Genomic DNA, 26506 nt, shown 5'->3' with positions numbered 1-26506 from the left:
CGATAAACAGAAAGAACCAACAAATCTGTCGGAGGCAATTTGAAAGCAAACAGAAGAACAGGAAGCAGAAGACTGCTGCAATTTCTCATTATAAAATTTGTTTTCTTATGAAAAGTTAAAGAAAGATTCCGAGGAGAATCGCTACAAAAACACATCCAGTACACTGCCCAGAAGCTAACCGAGTTCAAACATTATCCGAAAATGTCAACGAATTAAGCGGAAAAACACGAAAAAGCTCGCCCCTTGTTCCACGGTCCACCAAGAGAATCAGCAGTAAGGGAATCAGTTCTACATGGCACATCAATCAGTCAACCAAACTGTTCCAGAACATTGGCAACCCAGAAAAAAAAGTGAAGAAAATTCTCGAAATGCTCAAACTCGGAGCACAGGAAGCAAAATCCACCGCCGAAAGGGAATGTTGCAATCCTCCTCGGAATGCGATCTTCGGACTATCGAGATCGGAGTCCAAAAGGGGTAAGGAAGAAAAAAAAACGAAAGAGGCAAGCTTGGGTCGAAAAAAAAAAGGGAGAACAGAAAAAGGAAACAGAGATCCATGACCGACCTCACTCCCTTCCGGCTATCGCCGCCGCTTAACCTCCAATGCCACCGCTCTCTCCGCCGCCGGCCGCCGTGCTCGCATACTTTACTCTCTCAATCGCTGCGTGTAGTTGGAGTGGGCGAGGGAGACAGCGGAGATATGAAGGCGAAGGAACTGGTTTAGTACGGAGAAATTTTCACTTTGCCTCCAAAAGTATCAAAATTTTAGTTCACATCCTTGTAATAAAAGGGAAGGTGCAATATATCATTGTTTTACATTTAATACAATAAAATCTACATCAATATTATTTATTTACAAAAATCTAAATTTTACTTTCTAAAATGATTTTTTTTTACCAAAAAACAGGAAAAAAAAACCGTGCAAATTGGTTGGGTTGGAGAGAGACGGAGGATAACCCACGCTTCGCTTCGCCTGGCGATTTCGTCGGCGATCTGCGTTTCCTCCTCCGCCTTAATGCCTCCTCTGCGTCCTCCGACATCGTTCTGAGATGCCTCACCCGATGCTCTCCTCCTTGATGCCCCATGTGGCCGCTCCCGCCTTCCTCGAAGTCGACCGATGTGGCTTCTTCCGCCTCCCACTCCCCCTCAGTGACAGATCCTTCCCCCTTCGCCGCCACTCACGGCCGAGCCTCTGCTTCCTTCTTCCATCTCTCCGAATTCGCCGCATCCCCTCTACCCGCCTCCGCCCTTATCGTTTTTCTGCTGCCTTCGTCCCCTCCAACAGCGCCTCCTCCTCGTCCTCCAAGTCCGACTCTGAACACGATGATTCCGTCGAGGTACTCTTACCTCGCTTTTCCACCATCGAAATTGTGTTTTTTCTGTGTTAATTTTGTAGATCTGTAATTAATTTGGCTATTTGCTGGCGAAGGGTGTGGAGGCAGCGGTCGTGAGTAGCCAGATGACGAAGCGGGTGACCTTTGGCCTTGGCATCGGACTGGCTGCTGGTGGAGTTGTGCTGGCTGGGGGATGGATGTTCACGGCAGGGGTGGCTGCTGCGGCGTTCCTTGGAGGTAGGGAGTACTTCGAGTTGGTCCGAAGTCGGGGGATTGCCGCTGGGATGACACCGCCACCAAGATATGTATCGAGGGTTTGCTCGGTTATTTATACACTCATGCCCGTATTGACTCTGTAAGTTCACTATCCCTGGGTGTTCTTCAATTTTTCATTTCAAATAGCACGACCATTCTATGTTTCTGAGCTAGAGCTGTTTAGTGGATCAGAAGGGGTGGGGAAAGATACCTCATGTTAGAATTATGCCAACCGAAAGGGGAAAAGAGGAGGAAGAAGAAAGACAACAATTCTTTTAGGCAAACTGCTGTAGATTGAATGAATATCTCAAACTCATAGTTCTGTTGACATCAATTTAAATTCTATGCCTTGTACAAGGATTTTTGTATTTCCAAGTCATCTTCTTGCCCTTCTACAGTATACTGTGATTAATCGCTTGAGATTGTGATCATGTGCTCCTTAAAGTTAGAGGTTTAATGTTATTAGTGATTGTATTGAATAGAGTTCAACAAAGGATAACATTCATTTGGCTGTCCCAGATAGTTGGGAGTAACAAGACTCGATCGATGATTTTGATAAAACTTGTTAGTCTTCTTGTCATACTCTTATTTTCAACTTTACGACACAATGTGTAGAAGAAAGACTTATTGCATTGAGATTTCCATATGCTGTTATGTGGAGTTGGCATTTTTTTTTTACCTGCGTGATATCTGATTTAGATTAAGAATGCTTAGCATGCACACTAAATTTTCGCAACTTATTCTTGCTTCTTGATTATTCAATTATTATGGACAGGTATTTTGGAAACATAGATGTGTCAGCGACATCATTTGCATTTATTGTTGCGACTGCACTGGTTCTACAGAGAGGAAATCCACGTTTTGCACAGTTAAGCAGTGCTGTTTTCGGGCTCTTTTACTGTGGTTATCTTCCTTGTTTTTGGGTTAAGCTCCGCTGTGGTCTCTCAGTTCCTGCATTAAATACTAGTATGTCAATATCTTTTCTTCTTCCTCTTATTTCCTTATTCTTATTCATTATTTCACATAAGATCTATAAAGCAAATTCTATCTTCTTCAATTTAGAGGCCTGAAGTACATTATGCATACTAGAGCAACTGATTTTATGCTTTCTAAGTATGGAGGTGCAGCATCTATCACATAACAATGCCTAACTATATAGCTTATGATTAGTCAACTTCTCAGTTTTAAATATCATCACATTGAACTAATGCTTTAACTTTTGGGCATACTGTAAAAATTAGCCCAAGGTGTGGAACTCCATAAATGTTCCCTTTCTTCTAGCTGGATACCTGTCCAAATTTGTTCTGAGCCATGCAAGGTGAAATGCAGTTAATTAAACCTGATCCATCTGGATTTTTAGCGATGTTGTTGAATACCTCATTATATTCAACTTATTGTGTCATTAGCTTGATGGACTGCAGTTTATATTTTAAACAACAGCTGCTTTTCCAAGGATCTCATATATTGCACACCTGTAATTGTCTTAAGTTCTTATTCTCTTGGTACTTTTGGTATGCAGAAGTAGGACATGTATGGCCTGTTCTTCTTGGTGGGCAGGCTCATTGGACAGTTGGACTTGTCGCAACCTTGATATCTATTAGCAGCATAATTGCAGCAGATACCTTTGCATTTCTAGGCGGAAGGGTAAGTTTTTCTCTCATCGGATATATGCAGGTTAAGAAACACATTTCTCCCAAAGTTTGTTATTGCATACTATTTTAGGTGGACTTCATTAACTGTTCTTATATTTTAAAACATATATAGTATGAAAATTATTTGTTGCATCAAGTAACTTAGCTGGAGAGTAGTTCTCTATATGAATGTTGATGTCATACTAGTTACTACTATTCAATTAACCATTTGTCTTCTTTTGCATCTATGCTAGTTATGTAATTTCTCCTATCCATTAGCATTGAAGATATATTAAATCTTATTGAATTTGACCTTTGATGAAATTAAAGCAAATAGAAACCACCAATTAGTATTCTTATAATAGATTCCAAATCTGCACACCTCTTGGCTTCCCTTGAGAATTCGCTCTCTAGTCTCTGTAGTAGGCTATGCATGTTTATCAAGCTGTTTAGTCAATATTTACTTAATGAAATACATTGTGTTTATGTTATTGATGTTCCATATTAATTATGAACTACAGTTCCAGGGTATATCATTTTCCTTTTGTAGTTATTTCTTTATACCAACACATCCATGCTGAATTTCCATCCTTTCTTTTCCCTGACATAGGATGCAAAGGTCCTTTAACATTAACTTGAGTGTATTTTTTACTATGTTCATATGAAATGTGTTACTGCTAGACATTTATGAGATAGGATATTGTTTTTCAACCAACGCTTCATAACAATGTAATTTTCTGTAATTCCTAGGCATTTGGCCGTACGCCACTTACTAGTATTAGTCCAAAGAAGACCTTAGAGGGGGCTCTTGCTGGTCTAATTGGCTGCACCATGACTTCTGTACTGTTGTCACTGCTTTTATGCTGGCCTACAACAACAATAAGGTACATAACTTATGTTGTGTGGTGACATACTAATGTTTTTCTTGACCTACATTCTTATTTCGGCTTGAATGCCCCTCTGTACACACAGTCAGCGCTTCCCCCTTTTCTTTGTATTTTTGTGAAATATCCTTATAGTTGACTGAAGGTGTTAATCGAAGTCACTGAAAGCACGTACTGATTAGGAATCAATTTACTTTAAGAGCAGATCTTAAAAATTGTGCAGGACTTACAGGATATATGGTTAATGTTGATTATTGATTATCCATATTAATTTGGATCTTTTCTTGGTTTTTTTAGTTTGTTTACAATTTGATATCGAACTATTAATTAGTAAAATGGACACCAGCATCAACAACAAGCTGGTAGATAACAACATGAGTTAGGAGTCCCAACAACAAGAAGTAGTAGATGATACATTAGTTGGATTGGTGTCTGTTTTCTTTCTCCAGTCGTTTTGTGAATATTCATGTTTGCAGTCCATATTTGTGCTCATCACAATCACAGGAGAAAATGGAAGTTAATGTTAAGATGTCTTCCTCAACAATGAACGAGGCATAACTATCTTCAAGCATTTCCATATGAGTGTTTTTTATTTGTTAAGGTTCTCCTTGGTTATCACCTCATTCTTTACTGTTGCACGTATTGCATCTTTTCTTATTTAGAATCAGGGATTAAAATACCGAGCCGTATCGCGCGATACGGACGAATTTTTTCGTTCCGCCGCGGTATCGGCACCGGCACAACATCGGCACCATGGTTCCGACGTGAAAACGCCGCCGGAGGCGTCGCCCGGGTGCGGCGACGCCTCCGGAGGCGTCGCGCGGTCTCGGCGACGCCTCCGGAGGCGTCGCGCGGTCCCGGCAACGCCACCGGAGGCGCCGCCAGAGGCGACGCCCGGGCCCGACGACGCCGCCGGAGGCGACGCCCGGGGCCGGGAGTCGCCTCCGCGCGCGGGCAGCGCGATCGCGCGATGATTTTGGTTTTTTATTTTATTTTTTAACTTAGGTATTAATTAAGGTTTAATAATCAACTCCTAGCTATAGTTCGGGATAATTTAAATAGGGCTTTAATAAAATCCATAAAATTAGTTTATTATTTTTAAAAAATATTTTATTTTTTATTTTTAATTATTTAGATTAAATTTTTTATTTTAGTTAATATATTATATATTTTAAAATTACCGAAACTATACCGGCACGGTACGATACGGTACCGAAACTGTATCGTTCCAGTCTAGGACCGAAACTCCGGCACGGCTCGATATTTTAAACCTTGTTTAGAATAACTTCAAATTTTATTGCGGAAATATTTCATGGTATGTTTTGTTGATGTAAAATCTTGTGGTGCTAACATTTTATATTTTCAACAGTGCTGCAGCTTTTGGAGTTCTAAACTTTGTTGGGTCTTTGTTTGGTGACCTTATTGAGTCCATGATCAAACGCGATGCCGGCGTTAAAGATTCTGGATCACTCATACCTGGGCATGGTACATTTCTTTCCTCAATTAACTCATGCATGTGGTAACTGTTTTTTTTATAGTAACTGAGCATATAATAAATGTTGATGGTGGAGAAAAGGAATGCTTCCAGTATGTTGTCTAGTTACTAAACAGCTCTCAAGCCCCTCTCTTAGATCATATCTCGTAAACAAGTTAACATGATCTGGATTCTTCATCTATCCTTTCTGTACTTGTGTTAGATATATAATATTTCTATTGATCACCAGGAAAAAATTTTAAACTAGATGTGTCTGGTTTTCAAATCTGCATGAATGTCGGATACTCATACAAGAGTCTGGTAACATAAGATGTGATATTCAGCTATGCTATTGGCAATAAACCCATGGGTGGCACGAGAGGAAGGAAGAGTGGAATGACCAAGTATATGTTGGGTAATGGTTTTTCATGATTCTGGAGTGCATTTGTTCAAACGGTTGAAGCCTTGAAGGAGGAGAGGGGACTAGAGAATTGATTATCTTGGAAATGAAACTGCACGAGAGGAAGGAAGAGTGGAATGACCAAGCATATGTCGGGTAATGGTTTTTCATGATTCTGGAGTGCATTTGTTCAAACGGTTGAAGCCTTGAAGGAGGAGAGGGGACTAGAGAATTGATTAATCTTGGAAATGAAACTGAAATTATTAAGTAGATATTAGGTCTAAACAAAAATGGGACACCAAAAGTTGCTGTGTTCTTAGAGATTAGCCTCAATAAATAAAGCTGGATATCTGAGTATATATTGCTCATTTACTAGGGGATGTACAAATGTGCTTTGAGCTAATGTAGCTTCCAGATGACAAGAGCGACCAGATGTTGTCATTTTAGAGTAGAAATTCAAAGTCGGAAAGTATACTGTAGATTTTGATTGGATTTGTGACCATCTGACAAATTAATGTCAAGCAATCCTCGACGCTGAGGCCTTTATGAAGTCTTTAAACAACAAAATCAAGAATAGGTTCAAGCATCTTCAAATATATGTCTATGCCTGCTCTCTCCATGCTAGTTTTAAGATTGCTTCCTCTTTTTGTATCCTCTACAACCATGTTAAATTTGCCATTGATAGAAAGTTTTTTTAATTTTGTTTCATGCTGGTTGGCACGCATGAGCTGCCTAGTACTGATCAACATGCAGAACACTCTGATACAATTGATACTCAGTTCCAGGCGAGTTTCTTCTCAGCCACAATTGTCTTTTGTAGTTCCTCCTGCAAGCGGAGGTGGCCAGGTCATTTTGCGAGCGTAGTTGTTCGTTGATTGTGAGTATAGCTTGGACTGAGTACCTTACTGGAGAGATTCACCTTCATTTCTGTCGTGCCAGTGACCTACTCCATTTTTCCTACTAGTAATTTTTGTCTTTCAAATCCTAAATTTCTCAGGAGTTGGGATAGCGGCTTCCTGTGTCACTGAAACTCGAAACTGTTATGCTTTAAACTGATAGCGGCATCTCAATTGACTATGAATTTGAAGCAGCAATATGGAACATAACTGCTATCTGCAACATTCTACATTTTCAGACAGTAAAAAATCTTACTATCTCATGCAGGAGGCATCCTTGATAGGTTGGACAGCTATGTGTTCACCGGCGCGCTCTGTTACTCTTTCGTCAAGATCGGACTTCCCCTTTTCGGAGTTTGATCAATTGTTGAATCTAGAGGTAGAAAGCAACCGATCATTCACCAGATGTTTGAAGAAGGAAAAACACACACTGCAGAAGAAGGCAAATCTATAGCATTCTTTGTGTATTTTGGTTTATAGGCAAAAGGGCAAAAAAGTTCGATCTCAGCAGGTGCACTCCTAATCCAAAATGTCATGATTTTCTTTTTTTTTCCGTTTGTTTATACGTAGATAGTTCAGAAATACATCATTTTTGGAAAAGTGTAATGGCTAAAAAAAAAAAATAAATCATTTTCAACTACTCATTTATATTTTAACTACTATTATATATATATTTGAAAGTAAATAGTTTTATTTATTGTTGTTATTTTTAAGTAAAAATTTGTTTTGTGATTTTTGACTTGTTAGATGAGAATATGAACACTTTAACACTTCAATTGAAACGTGTTATAATTATACATAAATTCACTCTTATAAAAGTGAATATATTTTTAATAAAAATGTTTGTTTTTGCTAATTAATTTATGGTAAAATGTCACACACACATATATGAGGCAAATTGAGATTTATATATATATATATATATATTTGATAAATTAAGTAATAAACACATTATAGAAGGTATTAATTAATAATCCTTAATAAAATTTCTCCAAGCTCATTTCATCACACGTTGATTTATAAATCCCTTATATCTAATTAACCTAATGTTTAAGCATCACATACTAGAGAAATGAGAAATATCCCTGCAATAAGTAAAAGTGTAAAACAAGCATCTACACGTGCATGCTCGCTTATGATACGATTATCATCGCACGACTTGAATTATCATTCCTAATTATTCTAAGTAAAATCTAACACATATATAATTAATTGGAGAAATTATATTTCTTTCACTTTCAAAGTGGTCAAGGTAAACTTAAAGGCAACATGATGATGAGGGTTAGGGTTTGGGTGATCCCTCCCTTGCTGTCTGGAGGTTGAGGGAGATCAAGTGAGCTAGCTAGCATCATTAATCACTGGAGTCAGAAAGAATTAGCATTGTCCCCTCCTTCCTCTACTGCCTTCCCTTCTTCAATTCATCGCTTTTATTTCCACCACTGCAAATTATTACAGATGCTCACTCTTCCTTCCACCCCGGCCCCATCATACGTTTCCCTTCACAAGTAACAAACATCATCATGCACCTTAATTTATTTATCTACACAATTATAATTGGCCTAATATAATTGGCCTCTGCTTCCAGCTCAATTATTTCCCAACAAATTAAATAATAATTACAAAACAAATTAAAACGACCTACCTAGATTCATATCTATTGGCAATACGTATATATAAACTAATTTTATCTCATTTAATTTAGAATTCAAATCATAAACAATTCTCTTAATTATTATTATTATACATACTTAATACATTTTGTATAAATTAGTGTTAAAAACCCTAGCCACAAAACGTGTGCATGCATGCATGCATCTATTAATTTGCACTCCAGGCGTGGAAGCAAAGATGATAGCTAGGGTGGGCATGATGAGCCTGAGCCTTCACATGAGAGCTTTCACGCACACTAGCTACATCATGTTATCTTCGTCTACAAACAAACACTCAACTTACCTCCTCCTCCTCCTCAACCCTCAATTATACACCATCTTTGCATCCATTAATCCCCCTTGTCCACTTGCACTCCAACAACCTGCCTTTCCTTTTTTGACCTATATATATATATACACACACAAACAAACAGTTAGTTTGCTTTCAAGGAATATGAAAGTGATGTAGCCTCGTAGCTTTGCTTCCCTGCATGGACACCTCTTCTCGGTCCTCTTCTTCTTCTTCTTCGTCGTCGTCAACCTCTTCTTAGTTGCCGTTGTCTTCTTCTTCTTCTTGGTGGTCTAGCTAGTTACATATATATATATATCGATCATTACTGCATATAGCAGTGCAGTATGTAGCCTTCTGATAGTCGAGCACAAGGTGTTTCCATGTACTGCAAGTAGCTAAGGAAGTTCTGCCAGTACTGATGGCAAGAAGATTTTTCGACACCGAGCTAGTCAAGGTAAATGTTCATATATCTCTTAGTGTTGTATATATATATATATATATATATGCCAGAATATACACATATTGTTTGTATAGATTGATAACTAAATGGGTTTGCCTCATTAATTAAGGAAGATAAGAATGGTTTAGGTTTATATATATATGTGTGCATGGGCATTATCAATTAGGTTAATTTTATAATCTCTTTAATTGCCACCATAACATCATTGTCTAAATCTTTACACACTATATGTAATTAATTATAAACACTTTTTATATTTGAGCATTTCCATCTGTATGAACAAAAAACTTGTATTATTTTGATTATTTATGGCTAAAAAGTAGGTGGTGTATCCATATATATAATGCCTTAAATTAAATTCCAATAGTGTGCATGATTATTTTTTATGAAAGGAATTATTACATACATGATATATCAAACTTAATAGTTTTCATGATGTGTATATAATTTAATTAGTTCCATTTATTCCATTATTTCTCAACAAATATTAATTAACACTACACTTTTGTCTTTGGCTTTCAATTGCAAAAAGAGCTATTAGTTTCACTGTAAGCATCGGAACTTTATTGATATCTCAAAAAAACTTGGCCTAGCACACAACCATCAAATTAAGTAGTAGTTATTACCGATCGATAAGTAGGAATATTTAGAGAAACAAGCTTAATTATGGCAAGCAATCGTCTTGTTCGTATATATATATATGTACAATACCATCATAGATTGTCATTAATTTTCACATATTATTTATCCAGAATTTGCTAAATAGGAGTAGCTAGCTAGTTATGTAATATATATATTGATTGTTCTAGAACTCAAATGAATTCGGTTCTTCGATGTTTGAATCATTTCCATGGATAAATTTGGCAGCTCGCGGACGATGTAGATGGGAGCTCCATGCCAAGTTCTTGTTCTTGGGTGACTTGAAGTAGATGTTCATCTTCTTCCGAGTACATGGCTTTCTTTGAAGCATCATGGCTTAGTTGAGACGCAACAAACTTATCGAGAACCCTCCAATCCATCACTTGGTCAAAAGCTTGGCTAATGTTCTCAATGTTGTTGTTGTTGTTGTTGTTGTGTACAATTGCTTCATCGTTCTCCGAGAAGATGAATCGTAGAGATCTTCCATATTGGTTCATGTAGTTATTAGCATTGTCCTTAGGACTCTCAATTGGTGGGAGTGCTTCATGATATTGGATATTCTTCCCTCGCTTGTAGAAGAGTTGGTGATGGTATCCTAAGGCAGATTGCAATGGCAATGTCCTCGGTGAGTCGATATCTTGAATGAATGGTCCTTGTTCGATATTGTACCACGGCATATTGTCACTCTCTTTTCTAGCGGTAGGCACTCGTTTCTTGAACACCCTACATACCACCCACCCTTCTTCCTGTAAATGGTTCAAAATTCAAATTCAAGTGTTAACAATTGTGCCTTTTCATCTTGCAAATAATAAAGAATGTACCTAAATTTATTCAATTCCTTCAAAATAAAAGTAAGAAGAGAGGATCAGTCTTGGCACAACGGTAAAATTGCTATCGTGTGATTTAGAGGTCACAGATTTGAATCTCGAAAACAGTCTCTTATAAAACAGAATAAGACTATGATAACCATTTCTTGGAACTTCACATTGACGAAAATTTCATGCACCAAACTACCTTTCAAAATAAAAGTAAAAAACAAGAAAAAAAAATCAAAGTAGAAATGCTTGCTTACTTGTGGAGGTCCATTTTCATTGATCTCAAGGCGATACTCGTGCATGATCCAATTCGACTTTAGTCCATTCGGCGCTCTTCCTTTGTAGTAGACCAAAGTCTTTCTCATGCCTACCAAGCTAAGTTTGGAGTAAATTGGCTTGTCTCTCCCAGTTGCCTTCCAAAACCCGATGGTTGTTGCTCGGTTGGTTCGAGTTCCGGTTGGATACTTTTTGTCCTTGTGACTAAAGAAGTACCACTCGTTTTGCTCTTCCACCCCAAACCTACATATCTCTACACGATTTATCGAAAATTATCATTGCAACAAGCAAATGCTATATAGATCCCACAAACATAAGTAGATTATGAACTTATAGTGAAGCACCTTGAAGATCCCAAGGTTCGATTTTGTATAGATCAACAACTTTTATCACATCTAAGTCAATTCTTCGAGCACCCACTTTCTTCCTAAGGTAGTAGTCGACCAATTCTACATCAGTAGGGTGGAACCGAAAGCCCGGTGGAATGTGCGAGACCGTGTTCATCTTGAGCTTGCAGAGATCTTAATTTGTAGTCTGAATCCTACAAAATTAATGATCAAAATGTTAAAGTATATTTGTTCTTCATGTCATCTAATGTAATGTTAAATATTAATGATCTTCAATATTAATTAGCACATGTAATGAGTCTCTTCTTTTAATTTCTTTTCTTAATTTTTTGTAAATAAAAATTCACTATAATCTTATTACATATATTTATATATGTTGAATATATAGATGAAATAAAAATAACTTAATTTTCTATTCATGAATTAATTAATGCTCTACATATATATATCAGGCTAATTATGTTCATCTCACTTACAATATATATATATAAATTAATAAAAGGAAAGATATCTTCATAAAACTCAAATGAAAATTATGAAAAGAATCATGGATTTATTGCCCTAAATAACTGTTAAACTCTGAATTTAACAAACAAGAAAAAATGTGTGAATATCATATGAAATTAATATTCACACCATTATATAATTAAGGATATGTTACTCAGAAAAAAATTTAAAGAAACAAACACATGTAATTTAAAGGATTAATAGATCCAAAATAAAAACTCATCACACGATCAAATTAAATTAAAAGTGTGGGCATAATATTATGAAACATAGTGCCTACTTGAGTAATAATGAGTAGTGTTCATTAAACTGAAACTTATATAGATCTCAGCAGAACATTAATTTTGCCAAAAATTTTTAAAAAAAAAATAGGAAGAGATGAAATATAAGCATGCATGAATTAATTTGTTGTTAGAGAATGATCACCTGCAATCAGAGTGGCACTCTTCACCTTTGATACCGGAACACCTAGATGATTGACCGGACCGGGGGCTATGATCTACACCACAATTGGCTACCGAGAAGAAGGAGCTAGATGAGGAAGGAGGTAGGTTTTTCAGATATAATTAACTTTTGGAGCAAGTATTGTAGATGGATAAGAGCCACGAGCTAGAAAACTCTGATCGATCGATCGAAAACTAGGTAGCTGTTGATCTTCAAGAAACCGACATGGTCATAGAGGAAGTTAGAGGAGGAGGAGGAGGAGGAGGAGGAGGAGGAGGAGTGTGGAGTCGGCCGGAACGGGAAACGAAAGAAAAGCGAAAGGAGTGTAATAAGTAAAGCTTGTCGTTGAGGTTTAGAAGGTCGATCGATCGCCTCTTGCATTGCACTTGCACTTGCAACAACCTCCCCCAACTTTTCTTGCTGCCTATAATTATGTATGTATATGACCATAAAGAAAACAAACAAGGAACAGGCCTGTCTTTATATATATCATTCTTTCTGCCCTACAACACATTTTACTTTTATATATATTTTATTTTCAGTACTTATCTCCCGACAATTATATATATATATTCTACTACTAGCTAGAAGATCACAAGTAGGTCAGATGGACTAGCTCGAGCTCGAAGAAGGAAGCGATAAGAGGGTCCTACGGCAATACGTACACCCTTGAATAGGTCTAGCGGTGGAAGTTTCACCTTAAGTTTAGAATTTTAGGTTCCTAGTTGGAGCATAAGATGCAAGGGGAAGGAGCATATGTGCTTGATCGGCATTAGCAGGTCTTATTTGAACCATGGTTTAATTAGAATGCATGTGGACTAGTGATCATAAGTATCAAATACCACATTAAATGTAAAATAAAAAAAATAAAGTGTATGTCAATATAAGTCAATGATGACATTGAATATTAGCTTTTGAGTGTATATAAGTTGGGTTCTGAATGTATCTGATGAATTAATTAAATAGAAGATCATTAATCAGATAAAACTTACACTTACACTTAATAATCAGATTAAATATTGAAATCTCGTCCTCTTCAATGTCAACATACCAAGTAATTGTATATTAAAAAAATTCATTCTTTGATCATATTACTGCAGCTAATTTGTAAAAATTAATTGAAAATCATGACTACCCTAAGAGAGAGAGAGAGAGAGAGAGAGAGAGAGAGAGTGGAGGGACGTAGGGAGTGTGGGGAAAAAGAAAGAAAGAAAGAAAGAAATAAAGGCATATGGGCGGAAACGTAACTGAACAGCCACCTGATCCGTCCACAGCATTCCCCTCCCCCTGTGATCCAGCAATGCGTGGGGCCCTCCTCCATCCCTCCTCGCCTTCGGCCTTTCTTTATTAATTAAGTAATTAACACCTTTTCCACCTTCCAACATCATGCATGCTTCCTTCTTCTTCCCATCTCTCATCAGCTTTCACGTACAACAGCAACAATATAATTAATTAATTAAAAAAATTTAAAACAGTAATTAATTGACAGGAAAACATTCGCATGATAATAATAATCTTATTGAAAGGACTGTAACTTTGTTGCTACCTCTCGTGAAAGCATTAAAAAATAATAAAAATAAAAAGAACTTTAAAAATAGTAGTAAATTAATTAGCCATGCATTTGACTTGGCCACTGGCGGTGGCTTCTAGTGCACAAAGGAAGGAGGAAGGTGTGAGTGGGTGAAGGGACCCACTCGAGGAAGACAGACGGATATGATGGGAGCGTGGGGCCCGGCGTGGACTGGCCCCGATCATTAGGACGCCCCACCCCTTGAAGTCTTTGGGTGGTGGAGGCTCGTCCTTAGAGTTGGGTTCGACTGTGGGCCACGGTTTACACGTTGCTAGCCGATCAGTGTGAGTCGGTCGAGTTGAGCCGAACCGGATATGTTGGTCCGGTCGGAGAATCAAAGATCAATCGAATTTAATCTTTGAATCTCAAAATAGGACTACGGCACAAATAAGCTGAATGGACCAACTGTAAATTGTTTCATCAAGAGCTATTCTATCATTATATAGACTGTTCTTTATTTATCATTTAGGGGTTCTTGAACAAAATTAAGAAATAAATATTGCTATGTTATTCCTCATCAATTCCACTCTTGTTCCATGAACCAATCCAAGATTGGATTTCAACCCATCCTTGAGGATACTATGACTAAGGTAGCAGACACAAACTAGCAGCAGTTGAATGAATTTTTTTTATAAAAAAAGTAAATATGTAATCACAAGCAAACTAATTAGGAAACACAGTTTCACTTCTAAACAATTCACAAGATCTATCAGCCAATCGATCAAACAATCAACACCATATGCATAAATTCCCATTCTTATCAGCAGAAGCCAAAGCTTGTCCCAGCCCACTCCAGGAGCATGATACGACTGCCGACGAATGCCCTTCCAAAACGCTCAGGCTGTTGTCCTTGACCCTCGACCATATGTGGACTGATCCATCGGCTGACCCAGCCGCAACGCAGTTCTCGTCGGCACTGATACATGATCTGCTCCAGTTGGATGCCACTCTGTTCCCGCTGGCTCTGAATGTCCCACACACTTCTAACGTTCTCAAGTCGAATAAATTGTGCAGGTTGTCCCTCCCACTAGTCAGCACCAGGTTACCACTTTGTGATACGCAGACTGATGTGACTGCCTGAGAATGTGCAGCCACTTCACTTATCGTTTTGCCCATCCGGCCGTCCCATATCCGAAGGTTTCCGTCCACATGACCGGAACAGAAGGTGAGCCCGTCCAAGCTATAGGACAGTGCATTGCAGTTGCTCTGGGAGATGATGGTGTTCGTGCAGTAACCTTTCATTAAGTCCCACACTTTGATGGTGTGATCATAGGCAGCACTGACTAAATTGCGGTTAGAGACTTTGCTAGCGTCGACAGTGCATACTTTGTCAGTGTGGCCGGTCAGTGTGTGGCGTACCCGACCAGAACTGGCTTCCCACACATAAAGGTTATTTGAACTGCTTGCTGCAATGATGGATCGGTTGTCGTGTGTAACAGCAAGGTCAAGTATCGACCCAAGGCAGCCATGGAGAGTGGATACTAGGGTCCCAGAGTTGCTATCCCAGATCTTGACTGTTCGATCCTGACCACCACTGATCAACTTATCGGAATTGTTTTGAAACAAAATGGCAGCGCACCCACCTTCATGACTGTGGATGGTGTGCTTGCAGTATGACGGAATTGTTGACTCGACATGATCTACATATCCCACTTCCCTTTGGCGAACTACTCCATCAACTTGTTGCCTAGCAAGTTGTTCGATGCTGGAGATCTTGAGTTGTTGCATCATGTAGTCATACATTGCATTAACCTGTTAACATGATAACTATTATATGAACTGATGAAGAGACACTTAATAGCCTGAGATGTTGAACAAATTCAAACAACAACGAGAAACTAAAGGAAAATCAACTCAAATTTGAAGCAAAAGGAATGTGAGACCGATTGAGCAAGGTAGAAAACTAAATGCAAGAAAACTTGTTTATCATCAAGAGGAACATACATAAAAAGTAATGTTTCGGAGAATATCAAAAGTGAATAATTCAAAAACATTTTCTGTTCTCGATTCAACCAATGTTTCATGAGCCTAAGTACAAAAACAAACATTTATCTAGCATGATACATAGGTAGGTAACAGACAAGAGAACATTTCTCTAGTACCAAAAGAGCCTGAGGAATAACCAGTAAACTACTGACTAAGAGGCACTGTTTTGCCATTGTTGCCAGATATTTTAGTCTAATCTAACCACCTTTCCAGTAGTTTCAATATTTACATTTGGCAATGATGTTTTTGGATTCAAGTCCAACAGAAGAATTTTTTTCTTTTTTCCACAAATCATCGTTCTTCAAGTGGTTGAAGCATGAAGTCTATTTGGCCATTGTGGGCAGATATTCTAGTCTAATCTAATCACCTATTCACTAGTTTCAAGATTTGACATTGGAAATGATACTTTTGGATTCTACAGTTTATATATATTATATATATATATATATATATATATATATATATATATATATATATATATCCCATGTGAGGAATCATTCTTTAAATAGTTGAAGGCTTAAAAAAAAGGGCATGTGAGGAAAGGATCCATTGTACGCAGCCTTACCTTACCTTTGGCATGTTTCTTTGAACCCGTGAAACATGGCAGTTGCACCAAGGCTCCCCTTCAGTTGAAGCTTAAAGCATATAAATATATATATAAACAGCTTGCCATTCTGGAATCTCACCTAGTATCTCACAAGGTTTCATAAACGCACTATAATTCCCTAGATTCACAATCCACGTTTGTTCCCTAGATAAGCAATCGATGTCTGTTGACACTGCAAATGGCTTTTCAAGATGAAGACAAAATAAAGAGGAAATTGGACAATAGCTTATTAACAAACGTAAAAGGATTCAAATATTTCTTCCCAATTATACATTAAGCCGAATACATCTATAAGACATTTATAAAGATCCTAGTGAATATTTGGAGTATTGAAGCCTAAATCAAGACTAAGTAGAAAACCTTCAGGTATAACCAGACTAAAGTGCCAGATAAGTCATACATGAGATAGCAAAAATTCAAACAAAATTTAACTCATTCAACTAAATATCCTATGAAATACATTAAAATAGGAGAACATTTGACACATGTATATGCTATGATTAAATACCTCATTCAGCTTTTCTGCAGAATTCATTTTCTCCAGCATCCATCTATCAATTAATTCCTTGTTCTCTGACTCTGTTTTTATCAGCTTTATTCTAATCTCCTCGAGTTGTGCCTTAATGGACTGATTTTCACTAATTAACAAATCCAATGCTTTTGTCTTTTCCTCTAAATCATGACTAAGTTGTAGGTTTTCTTCCCTGAAATATTAATTCATATCAGGTTTATTAGAATTTTGGTCAGCTAACAATAGCATTCACTTCAAAGTATAGGATACTACAGCACTCAAGCAACCTTGTTTGTGACATCTCAATTTGCAAATTGGTGAGCAATTCTTCTTTCTCTTGAACAAGGGCTTTTGCTTTCCTGCATTCTGCAATTTCAGTGACAAGTTGATCGGACAATCGTGTATGAGCTTTGTAATATTGTTGCAGTTCTAGTTCAAGCTTTTCAGCTTTCTCCTTCCACTCCAAGCCCTGATAGTGATATTAATCAAAGACAATAAATAAAGTAAAACAAAAATAACCTAGAGAAGCTGATTTTTTTTTTCACAATCTGCATTACATGGAAGAATTGAGATAATCAAGTAAACATGTCATCATCATATTGAGATAACCAAGATTGTGGTGGGAGGAAACCTTGTCATGTAGTAAGAAAAAGCAAAAAGAGAAATATCGTTATTGATGAACAGTGCACGTTACCAAACAGTGCGTGGAGTTTCATAAAGATTGATGGTCTTTTTATCCCTCTACATTATTTATATTGTCCCTTCTATTTCCTACCACAATCTAAAAAAGGACAGAACCCCAAATAACCTTATTAGAAAATGCACAAATTTCTTGCATCTCTTAGTTTGAGTGGTGAAAAATGAAAAATTAACCTTTAATGAAGAATAGGGAGGATAAAAATTAGCATAGATGACTCAAATAGTTCAGATGTGTCTTGTTGATCTTGTTTCTTAAAGTGTTTTTTTTTTTTGTGTGTTTTCCTTAAGAAACTAGATGCCCTCACATTGAATATTTCTATAATTGTACAGATGTATACATATTCAAATTAGCATTTTGACATGACAACAAAAAATGAGCCATTATGTATATAGTTTATGCAGCAAGTTGCCTGCTTGAAAGATTGCAAGGTTATAATTATATTGAAAACAACTCGATGAAAATAATTAACATTATTAGATCTATATTTTAGCAAATGAAAATTATTAGCATACTGATAAACCAAGTGGTTTAGCCGAGAAATGACAACAGGGCCATATAAATGTGACGGGACCTTTCAGTATGAAATAATTGTTCAACTCAAGGAATCAACCAACTAAATGGACATATTTTGGAAATCAAGGACAAGTGTGAGATACTTGTGTGAACATATCTAGACTGGCATTTGTCACATTTGAAGCCCTAACATAGAAAAGTTTAACTTCGTCTATAATGAGGTCTTAAAATCCAACCTCCTTCCTAGTCTGTTGATTACTTTCATCAGGTGTAGTAGTGTAGCTTCAGTGATTTAAGAATTAATACTTAGACCATACTCGAAGTTAGCACATTAATAAAATTGTGCATTTTATGGTATGGAATTATATATATCCAGAACAGAACAAGTTTGAGAGAAGAAGCATTCAGACTATCAAGCTGCATTAATTTCTAAACCTCAAGACAGCACAAGAATTTCAAATAATCAGCCTATTTTACTTACTGTGCTCACTATTCAGAATAGAATTTCTCACTTTCGCACCATAAAAACATAGTCAGAATTCTATGAACTTTAGCACAATGGCCAAATAAAATCATATATTGTTGATTTTATCATTTGTAAATCCTTAGAAAATTCTAAAGCTCAAAGGAACACTCAAAGTTCAAAGATGAAGAAATAAAGAAAGAATCAGTATTTTCCCTAGGTCCATGATCTAATATGGACATACCTGTGCCACAAGGGGTCTGGAGAGTGCACTGATAGCTGGAGCATGGGCACCTTCCTCAGCTAAATGCCGTTTACGGAGGGCTTGGATGGCACACTTAATAGCAGCCTTCCCAATCTCCTCTGAATTCCTAGATAAGCAAGAAAATGAGGCCAATACTGTAGTAGCAAGATAAATACCTCTACTCAGAGGAAACGAGAAAGATTACATCTCACTGAATCTAAGCATCAACAGCAAATCATGGGGATTTAAATCATTGATGAATCTTTATCTTCCTCTGAGGCAGCGGATTGACAGGGAGGATAGCAAAGGCAGCAAGCAAGAAAAGGCAAATGAACCTGTTTGTTGGCTGCAACTTTCATCATCAGCAAGGAGGTAAAATCACAAAAAGCATGATGGCCTTCTGACCAAAATGTAAATAATTTAAAATGACAAATAACTGTATACATTTATTATAATGAATAATTATATACATTATAGTTATCCAGAAAAATCATTTCAGTAAATTAGTTTTCAAAAGTAAATTTTCATAAATAAATTTAAAATATCAAAAATAAGAAATTCTGAAATTAGGTAAACATATATTTAATTGAATGAAATTAGTTTGATGGAATGAAATTAATCAATTTGGCCCATTATAAAAATTTAAAGATATATTTATCTATAAAATAAAATTTGCATTTGTCTCTCTCTCTTTAAATAAAAAAATATTTGATATTTTTTTTTCAATCACTTAAGCTGTTTCACCTAACGGATAGAGATCATTTTGGCAAAAGAAAAAAAAAAGGCTTGTTTTCTGCTTTTTGAAATTCCCAATATTAAGGGCCTGATTTAAGCAATTTCTTTTTTACCAAGTATTATTTTTCTCTCTTATTACTGATTGCTATATTCTTAATGTTAATCTATGTATATAATACATCTTTGAAATGATAATGATTAATAATTTAAATCAATGTAGTAGATGGTTGGGCCTATTCTTTTTATATATGTGATTGTCTAAAAAGTATGTTTTTGATAGTTTTCAAAGGGGTTGTTTACTAGAGAGAGCAGATAATTGGCAGATAGATGAGAATATGTAGATGAATGCAAATGAGAATTTTGAATAGAATGCTACAAAGCAGGTAGAGATTCTTCATTAGCCTTAGTAGAGTACTTGGGTAGAAAATTCAGCAGATAGAAAGTCCAATGGGTGGATTTTCTAAATTTTCCATCTTTCTTACAATTAGATTGATGGATAAATAGAATGGAAAACCAGGTGATTGAGAGATCCTACTTCACTGTAGTTCTGATTAAAATCCAATAGAGGTAAAAACCTTGATGAATGACACATGTAAAACAAACATGCTTTATTCAACACAATGTTCACCCACAATATCGATATGTGACTTGATAACAATTTTTATGCTTTATTCAACATAAAACAAACATGCTTGATCACTAGTGAACTTGGCTTATCAACTTTTGTAAACAAAGCTTGTGAACAGTTCATAAACAGTTGTTCACAAACTTATACAAGGCTCAATTATGCCTTTCTTTAGACTTCAATCAAAATATACAATATCTTGTCTGTTTATTTTTTTATATCCTAAACATTTTTGCGTTACAAATTCAATATAATAAGTTAAAATGAGTGATAGCATAATTTATTGGATCAATGATTTAACTAAACTATAAGGACAACCATATCGCTGATTGAGCTTGGTAAAAGCTCAAGAATGGCTTGATCTCCGCAAGCTTTGTCAATAAATAAACAAGTTAAAACATTGTCAAGCTAGATCCTTTACAGGCGTACATCCATGGGGTACCTAAAATCATTACAGGTGTGGTTGGCTAGTTGTGGATAACCCAACAGATGGGTACCTGGATAAAAGGAGCCAAAGAAACAAAATAAAAGGTGGAACAAAACAAAATTAAAAAAAAAAAAAAAGAGAGAAAAAGGAAAAAATTTAGCTCAGAAATTAAAATGGCTACCTTAGATGATAAACCTAAAGATTTTCATGATAAATCTACCTAAACTATTTAATTTGCATCTAGAGATACAACCAACGTATGATTTTGTATCCATATCTCCAACCATCTAAATCAACACGAGTCTTCTTCCAAAAACATCATCGACTGTTCGATCAAAAAGATATTGAACATACATACTCCAAAAACAGAAATTAAACACACACACACACACAAAAGGATTTTCTAACCTATGTCCTGCAGCAATGGAGTCGAACAGGAACAACTAAGTCGTCGAGGAGAAAAAGGAAGCTCCAGCCGCTGGATTCTGAAAATTGGATGTTGCGGGAGAGAGAGAGCACAGCCCGCGGTCGGGATAGATTGATCTGCGAGATCAAGGGAGGGTATTGGCGTGCGACGACGAAAGAACAAAGGTCGTGAAAAGAACAGAAGACTGACTCGCCGGAGAGAGGGCGATGGCCGACGGAGAGCGGCCGGAAGGAAGAAGAGGAAGACTATCCGGAGAGATCGGACAAACGAGATCGAAAAGGAAAGGAATCGCCTTCGGGAGAGGCGACCGAGTTGGGCGACGGCGGCGAGGTAGAGATCGCGATGGGAAGGGGGACGAGGGCGGCGGTGGGTATCGGGACAAATACGCGAAAAAGGAAAATAGAAATAAATAAATATTAATTACTTTTTTGGCATCATAATTAATAAATAAATCATTACTGCGTTAACACTTCTCTAAAATCAATTAATTTTCATTTTTCTAAAATATGTGAAACTAATTAAAATAATCTAAAACTAAAATAAACTATTTTTATTTTTAAATTACTCTCTATACTATTTTAATAAAGTCTAAAATTTATTAAACTCTAAAAATATTTTAAAAATTACCATTTTAATTCCATATATAATAACACTCTTCATTATCCAAGACACATGTCATTAATTTAAATATATTTTTGAAAAATAAAATTAATTAAATTTTAATGCATCCACTTTGAAAATAAATTTTATTAAAAATTTTAAAAACATAAAATAATTACACCGTTTTTTTATTATTATAAACTCTCAAATTAAAAATTTAAATTCATTTGTATGGATATTAAATAACTTCAAAGATAAATTTGAATGTATTTATTTATTAGGTGTACCATATAATGCCTAATTATTGATATAATAAAAATATATATAAGGACAAAATCATTTTTTTTAAAACCCATAAATATAACTTGATTATTGATAATATTAATAAATTTAAATCAATAGATAAACTTGAACAATTTGAAATGTTTATAGTCGCCAAATACTTTTGCAAAAAAAAAAATCAATAGCTTTGAACACTTTAAATTGGATATCCGAAATTACTCATAGATATTCTTGGATGTTTGACTTCCGGTTTGACTCGACCCGGTCAACAAGCGATTTGGATTCTGTAACCGTCGTAAATCACGTGCGTGCGTCGAAGGCCCAACATCCACAGAACATTGCTAGACATCCTTTGCATCGCCTACCTTCTTCCTCTCCTCCCTTCGGCCGTGCCCATCAGGCGACGACGAAGCTCTAGGGCGAATCATCCATCGCCGGAGAAGAATTCACCTTCGATGACGCTCGGTGGTTCCGGTGGATCCAGCGTCGTCGGTGAGTCCTCCACTCATCTATTCTAATTTAGACAATTAGGTATTTTACGCTGACCAAACGGTCAAACTTCTGCTGGGAACTCCTCATCGATGGGTTTGCTCGGAACAAGATCGTAGGATCTGGGTTAGGAATTTATGATCGGCACGATTGTTTCTCCTTGTGGCCGTGCCGGCCGTATCATAGATTTATGAGAACTGAGTGCTTTGTCACGATGCAATTGCTGGATCTCTAGTAATTTTTTAGCCTTTTGGAAGATTTTTCAACCCCAATATCGACCCCAGGGTGCTGTGCTATCCGGTTGAGAGAAGCCCTGACATTGCTAACCATTGTTAAATGTAATTAGTCATGTTAGATCTGTTTAGAGAGGGATCTATCAACTCCTACAAGTATCCTATTCAAAGTCTGTTTTATGCACTCCTTATTTTAGACTCTTTTGTTCTTTCAAAGAAGTAATCTTGATCGCTGTTGTCGAGTTGGTAAAGAGACTCCCTTTTTGATTATGTCTGCCTATGGTCTGGCTCATACTTCCTGTTCCACTGAAATTGGCCAAAAACTCATACTCTGATTAATCTTTTGCCTTACACCAGAATCAACAAAATTGAAGTTTCTTTGTGAAACTGGCAGTTCTATTATTTATCAGGAATTAGTGGAGCCACAGAGATATTGATTGCTTCTCACGGTGCTTGTGTTGTTGTAGAAGAACCCATCTCGACCTAAGGGTGTCTTTGTTATTCCCTTTATTCTCTACTTCCTCTTCCCTCCGTTTCGATTATCTCCTCAAGTCATCTACCATTGGTGGATTGTTTTTTTATCATGTAAAGTTGTATGCCAGGAGAAGCCAACAAACATTCAGACACCAATCTGATAACAATTTAGACACGATGACAAACCAGTGTTGACTAAGACATTTTCTTGTACCAAACTGTTTCATCTTGTATCTATTTGAATCCTAAAACTCTTATATTATGAGGTTTTGTGCAACTTTGGTTCCTTGGTAAAGGAGGTCAGCTCAATGCACCACTATATGCCTTCTGCCATTTGAATATACTGAGGATGATTATAATACATATCTTTTTTAAAAATCTATACACACACACACACACACACACACAATAGATACAAAAGCAAAAAAATCGTGTGTCCTGGGCCACCTCTACTACCCGTGTAACTTTACTCCAGCCATGAGTCTTTTTTATCCGGTTATGTCGTCCATATGATGTAGACAGAAATTTTCAATATTTTCTTCGTTGTGCCTTATATTAAAGTTGCTGATCAGCCTTTGATGTTATCTAGGTTATTGGCAATGCTAGCATTCCTTGATTGATGTTAACTAGAAATTTGTTTCCTTTTTTTTCATTCTGAAATTTTGTATAATTTATTAATTTCTCTGTTCATGACAGATTAACATTTTCTCAGTAGAGTTGGTATATTTTGCTAAACAGTTAACATGTGCTTGAGTAGTGGCATATTGATACAATTTCTTTTCTTATGCCTTTTTCCCCCCTTCTCTAGTGAATACAATCATTCAGTTTGGTCGTCCATCAATTACCATAATGTTACCTTCATTTACTTCTCTTGCAGTTCCTCGGAACTTCAGATTGCTGGAAGAGCTTGAACGAGGAGAAAAGGGCATAGGAGATGGAACTGTAAGCTATGGTATGGACGATGGAGATGACATTTATATGCGATCCTGGACTGGAACAATAATAGGTCCTCATAATGTAAGATATTTTAGTTTAACACCTTGCCATATTTGGGCCATCATGATTTATTCTGCTAGCACTCTCGCAGACTGTCCATGAGGGTCGCATCTATCAACTCAAGTTGTTCTGCGATAAAGACTATCCTGAGAAACCGCCTAGTGTCCGATTCCATTCACGCATCAACATGACTTGTGTCAATTCCGACACTGGAGCGGTAATCAATATCTGTTCAAAGAGTGATATTTTCATGGAATTTGATCTACCCTGATGATTGATCAATAAAACAGGTTGATCCAAGGAAATTTGCAGTTCTAGGGAACTGGCAAAGGGACTACACAATGGAGTATATCTTGACACAACTCAAGAAGGAAATGGCTGCATCACACAATCGCAAACTGGTTCAGCCTCCAGAGGGCACCTACTTCTGAGACAATGAATTTCAAGCACGACAACGCTAGTTCGAAGGTGACTATCAGTGTTTCGATTAATCATTGAACTGAAGCTTTTCATTGAATGCTGCATAATGAACTTTCGATATATATATATATATATGTCAGTGTAGAGTGTGTTGTAAAAGTTGACTGCGACGAATTGTTATAATCTATCATCAAACTCGTTGTTTTCTTGACCTTTCTTATGTGAAAATCAAACAATGGTCAAATATCTATTATCTTTGCATTGTTGGTCAGCTTCTCAGACTTATGTTGGCATAAGGTGGGTTTGGTTGATAGGAACAACTATTTCATTCGCTTTGGATTCTTTTAAAATAAGCATTCTTATATTATATTTGTTGTAAAAATGAACTTGGAATGGCACTAGTTTGCAAGAAATAACTATTTCTTGTTCTATTCCACTTTATCTAGTTTATGCATATATTATGAACATAGACTCGACCGGCTTATCCTTGTGCCTGCAGGGGCAGGCAATCTAGTTGAGTTGAGAAGGGCAAGCAATTAGAATGGACCGATTAGGTTAGATGTGTCTATTGGGTTCGCGAGTTAGATGAATTGAGTGGGTTGGATGGACTGAAAAGTTTAGCGGGCAGACGACTTAGGTTGGTTGGGCTAGATGAGCAAAGTCAGACCGAGAAGGAGAACCATAGGTTGGTAGTTATGAAAACTATTACTTGTCTATGCCTTTTTAACATTTCCATGAACCAAATGTAAGAAATACTTGTTCCTTTCATTCCTATTCAATTCCTTGTACATTCTATTCCCTAGAAATGGACATTCCATCCATTTCTTGTCGAGTAATTGATTACATAAGGCTCCATCAGAGCTTTCGTGACACCTTATGATGGTAACTTAGGACACAGCACATGCTAACCCTTCATGTTGACCATGCTTAGCAAAGCACAGTGCCAGATTCAGACAGCAACTGTTTAACCTGAACAATGATCCATTCTTGGAGTTGCTTCTCATAACATTCCCCGAGTCCTCATCGACTCGACTCGAAAAACTTAGATCACACAGATGCATGCATCCCTGTTCTCTATCCTTGTTAGTAGGTAAGGTTTTATGATCAGCACTAAAGTTAAGATTCAATTATGTGTTTTGGTTTTTCTTGTGTTGTCCTGCTTTCTCCAGCTGCCATTGGCATCGGGTGTCTTGTCGCTTCATTGGCGATAGGGATGGGGATGGGGATGAAGGATGACTGATATCGGCATTGGTGGAAATTTGTAACTAGTCGCGCCGTTCGAATGGGAATGGCCGTAGAGATCCATAGTAAACACAAACTACTTAAAGTACTCAAGGTCCTCTTAACTATGATCCTATACTGACTTAAACATGTATACTTTAGAATACAAAATTGTTGGACTTACAATATGCTAAAGCATTTAGATATATTGATATGGTCTCTTCTCTATAATCATTGTTTTGGTTTCTATTGATTGATGACAATGTCCCATACGTACATTGCATTTACTCCAAATAATACAATGTAATGCAATTAATTGAGGCAATTAGAATGAGTATTATTTCAAGTAAATAGGAATTCATTAAAGTGGGGTATTTTAGGCGAGAAGGTGGTTGTAGTCTTAAATCCAAACAAAGTGAGCTTGAAAGGTGCTCATGAGGAGCATCACACGTGGGTGTCGATAAGTCATGTGAGAAACGCAGCAATTAGGTTAAAGTTTAAACTAGATAAACTTTACTGTTGTCGATTTATTCTATTATGAGAGCATAAATATATTAAAAGGATTTTAAAAAATATATTGATTTTAATTTAAAATAATTTAAAATTTTCTAGATTTATCAAAACTAACTAATAAATTTATATTATTCTAAAATTTAAAATTTTAATAGTCTTTTTTTAAATTG

General features: G+C 36.6%; 4 protein-coding genes across 6 annotated transcripts; 2 read left to right on the top strand and 2 right to left on the bottom strand.

Annotated features, from left to right (window-relative positions):
• The first annotated feature begins 927 nt into the window (after positions 1 to 927).
• LOC141813911 (phosphatidate cytidylyltransferase 4, chloroplastic-like) lies at positions 928 to 7527 on the top strand. Its single transcript, XM_074701917.1, has 7 exons — positions 928 to 1334; positions 1427 to 1686; positions 2362 to 2552; positions 3106 to 3230; positions 3968 to 4101; positions 5471 to 5586; positions 7140 to 7527. Exons 1-7 carry the CDS (start codon positions 1047 to 1049, stop codon positions 7229 to 7231), a joined length of 1206 nt encoding a protein of 401 aa, XP_074558018.1. The 5' UTR covers positions 928 to 1046; the 3' UTR covers positions 7232 to 7527.
• A 2587-nt stretch (positions 7528 to 10114) lies between these two features.
• LOC141813724 (NAC domain-containing protein 7-like) lies at positions 10115 to 11506 on the bottom strand. Its single transcript, XM_074701706.1, has 3 exons — positions 11347 to 11506; positions 10984 to 11255; positions 10115 to 10657 (listed from the first exon to the last, which is right to left on the bottom strand). The coding sequence occupies exons 1-3, from the start codon at positions 11504 to 11506 to the stop codon at positions 10115 to 10117; spliced, it is 975 nt and encodes a 324-aa protein (XP_074557807.1).
• A 2973-nt stretch (positions 11507 to 14479) lies between these two features.
• Positions 14480 to 21463, bottom strand: LOC141813723 (autophagy-related protein 16). Of its 3 annotated transcripts, XM_074701704.1 has the most exons (7): positions 21298 to 21463; positions 21090 to 21224; positions 19100 to 19240; positions 18895 to 19021; positions 17262 to 17443; positions 16972 to 17167; positions 14480 to 15622 (listed from the first exon to the last, which is right to left on the bottom strand). In XM_074701704.1, exons 3-7 carry the CDS (start codon positions 19117 to 19119, stop codon positions 14600 to 14602), a joined length of 1548 nt encoding a protein of 515 aa, XP_074557805.1. In that variant the 5' UTR covers positions 19120 to 19240; positions 21090 to 21224; positions 21298 to 21463; the 3' UTR covers positions 14480 to 14599. The 3 variants fall into 3 exon arrangements, with proteins under 3 accessions (XP_074557805.1, XP_074557804.1, XP_074557806.1); XM_074701703.1 differs by having other exon boundaries at positions 21090 to 21463; XM_074701705.1 differs by having other exon boundaries at positions 19100 to 19229; positions 21090 to 21463.
• An 849-nt stretch (positions 21464 to 22312) lies between these two features.
• Positions 22313 to 24814, top strand: LOC141813243 (ubiquitin-conjugating enzyme E2 variant 1C-like). Its single transcript, XM_074701174.1, has 4 exons — positions 22313 to 22482; positions 24064 to 24203; positions 24274 to 24399; positions 24473 to 24814. The coding sequence occupies exons 1-4, from the start codon at positions 22446 to 22448 to the stop codon at positions 24611 to 24613; spliced, it is 444 nt and encodes a 147-aa protein (XP_074557275.1). The 5' UTR covers positions 22313 to 22445; the 3' UTR covers positions 24614 to 24814.
• The last annotated feature ends 1692 nt before the right edge of the window (positions 24815 to 26506 follow it).

This window comes from Curcuma longa, chromosome 20 (genome assembly GCF_044706935.1).
Source record: "Curcuma longa cultivar G26 ecotype Majalengka, Jawa Barat chromosome 20, ITB_CL_G26_1.1, whole genome shotgun sequence".
NCBI lineage: Eukaryota > Viridiplantae > Streptophyta > Magnoliopsida > Zingiberales > Zingiberaceae > Curcuma > Curcuma longa.
This window is presented reverse-complemented; position numbering and strand designations above follow the sequence as displayed.

What these genes read in the sequence shown, in the direction of transcription:
- LOC141813911 (XM_074701917.1), top strand. Translation starts at nt 1,047, where the DNA reads ATGCCTCACCCGATGCTCTCCTCCTTGATGCCCCATGTGGCCGCTCCC. An exon ending in AGTTCCTGCATTAAATACTA is followed by an intron (nt 2,553 to 3,105) that starts GTATGTCAATAT and finishes TTTGGTATGCAG; the next exon opens with AAGTAGGACATGTATGGCCT. An exon ending in TGGCCTACAACAACAATAAG is followed by an intron (nt 4,102 to 5,470) that starts GTACATAACTTA and finishes TATTTTCAACAG; the next exon opens with TGCTGCAGCTTTTGGAGTTC.
- LOC141813724 (XM_074701706.1), bottom strand. Translation starts at nt 11,506, where the DNA reads ATGAACACGGTCTCGCACATTCCACCGGGCTTTCGGTTCCACCCTACT. An exon ending in CGAACCTTGGGATCTTCAAG is followed by an intron (nt 11,256 to 11,346) that starts GTGCTTCACTAT and finishes TAAATCGTGTAG; the next exon opens with AGATATGTAGGTTTGGGGTG. An exon ending in ATGAAAATGGACCTCCACAA is followed by an intron (nt 10,658 to 10,983) that starts GTAAGCAAGCAT and finishes AACCATTTACAG; the next exon opens with GAAGAAGGGTGGGTGGTATG.
- LOC141813723 (XM_074701703.1), bottom strand. Translation starts at nt 19,119, where the DNA reads ATGCTTAGATTCAGTGAGAT. An exon ending in ATGCTTAGATTCAGTGAGAT is followed by an intron (nt 19,022 to 19,099) that starts GTAATCTTTCTC and finishes TTGCTTATCTAG; the next exon opens with GAATTCAGAGGAGATTGGGA. An exon ending in CTGCAGAAAAGCTGAATGAG is followed by an intron (nt 15,623 to 16,971) that starts GTATTTAATCAT and finishes TCATGTTAACAG; the next exon opens with GTTAATGCAATGTATGACTA.
- LOC141813243 (XM_074701174.1), top strand. Translation starts at nt 22,446, where the DNA reads ATGACGCTCGGTGGTTCCGGTGGATCCAGCGTCGTCG. An exon ending in CAATAATAGGTCCTCATAAT is followed by an intron (nt 24,204 to 24,273) that starts GTAAGATATTTT and finishes GCACTCTCGCAG; the next exon opens with ACTGTCCATGAGGGTCGCAT. An exon ending in TCAATTCCGACACTGGAGCG is followed by an intron (nt 24,400 to 24,472) that starts GTAATCAATATC and finishes TCAATAAAACAG; the next exon opens with GTTGATCCAAGGAAATTTGC.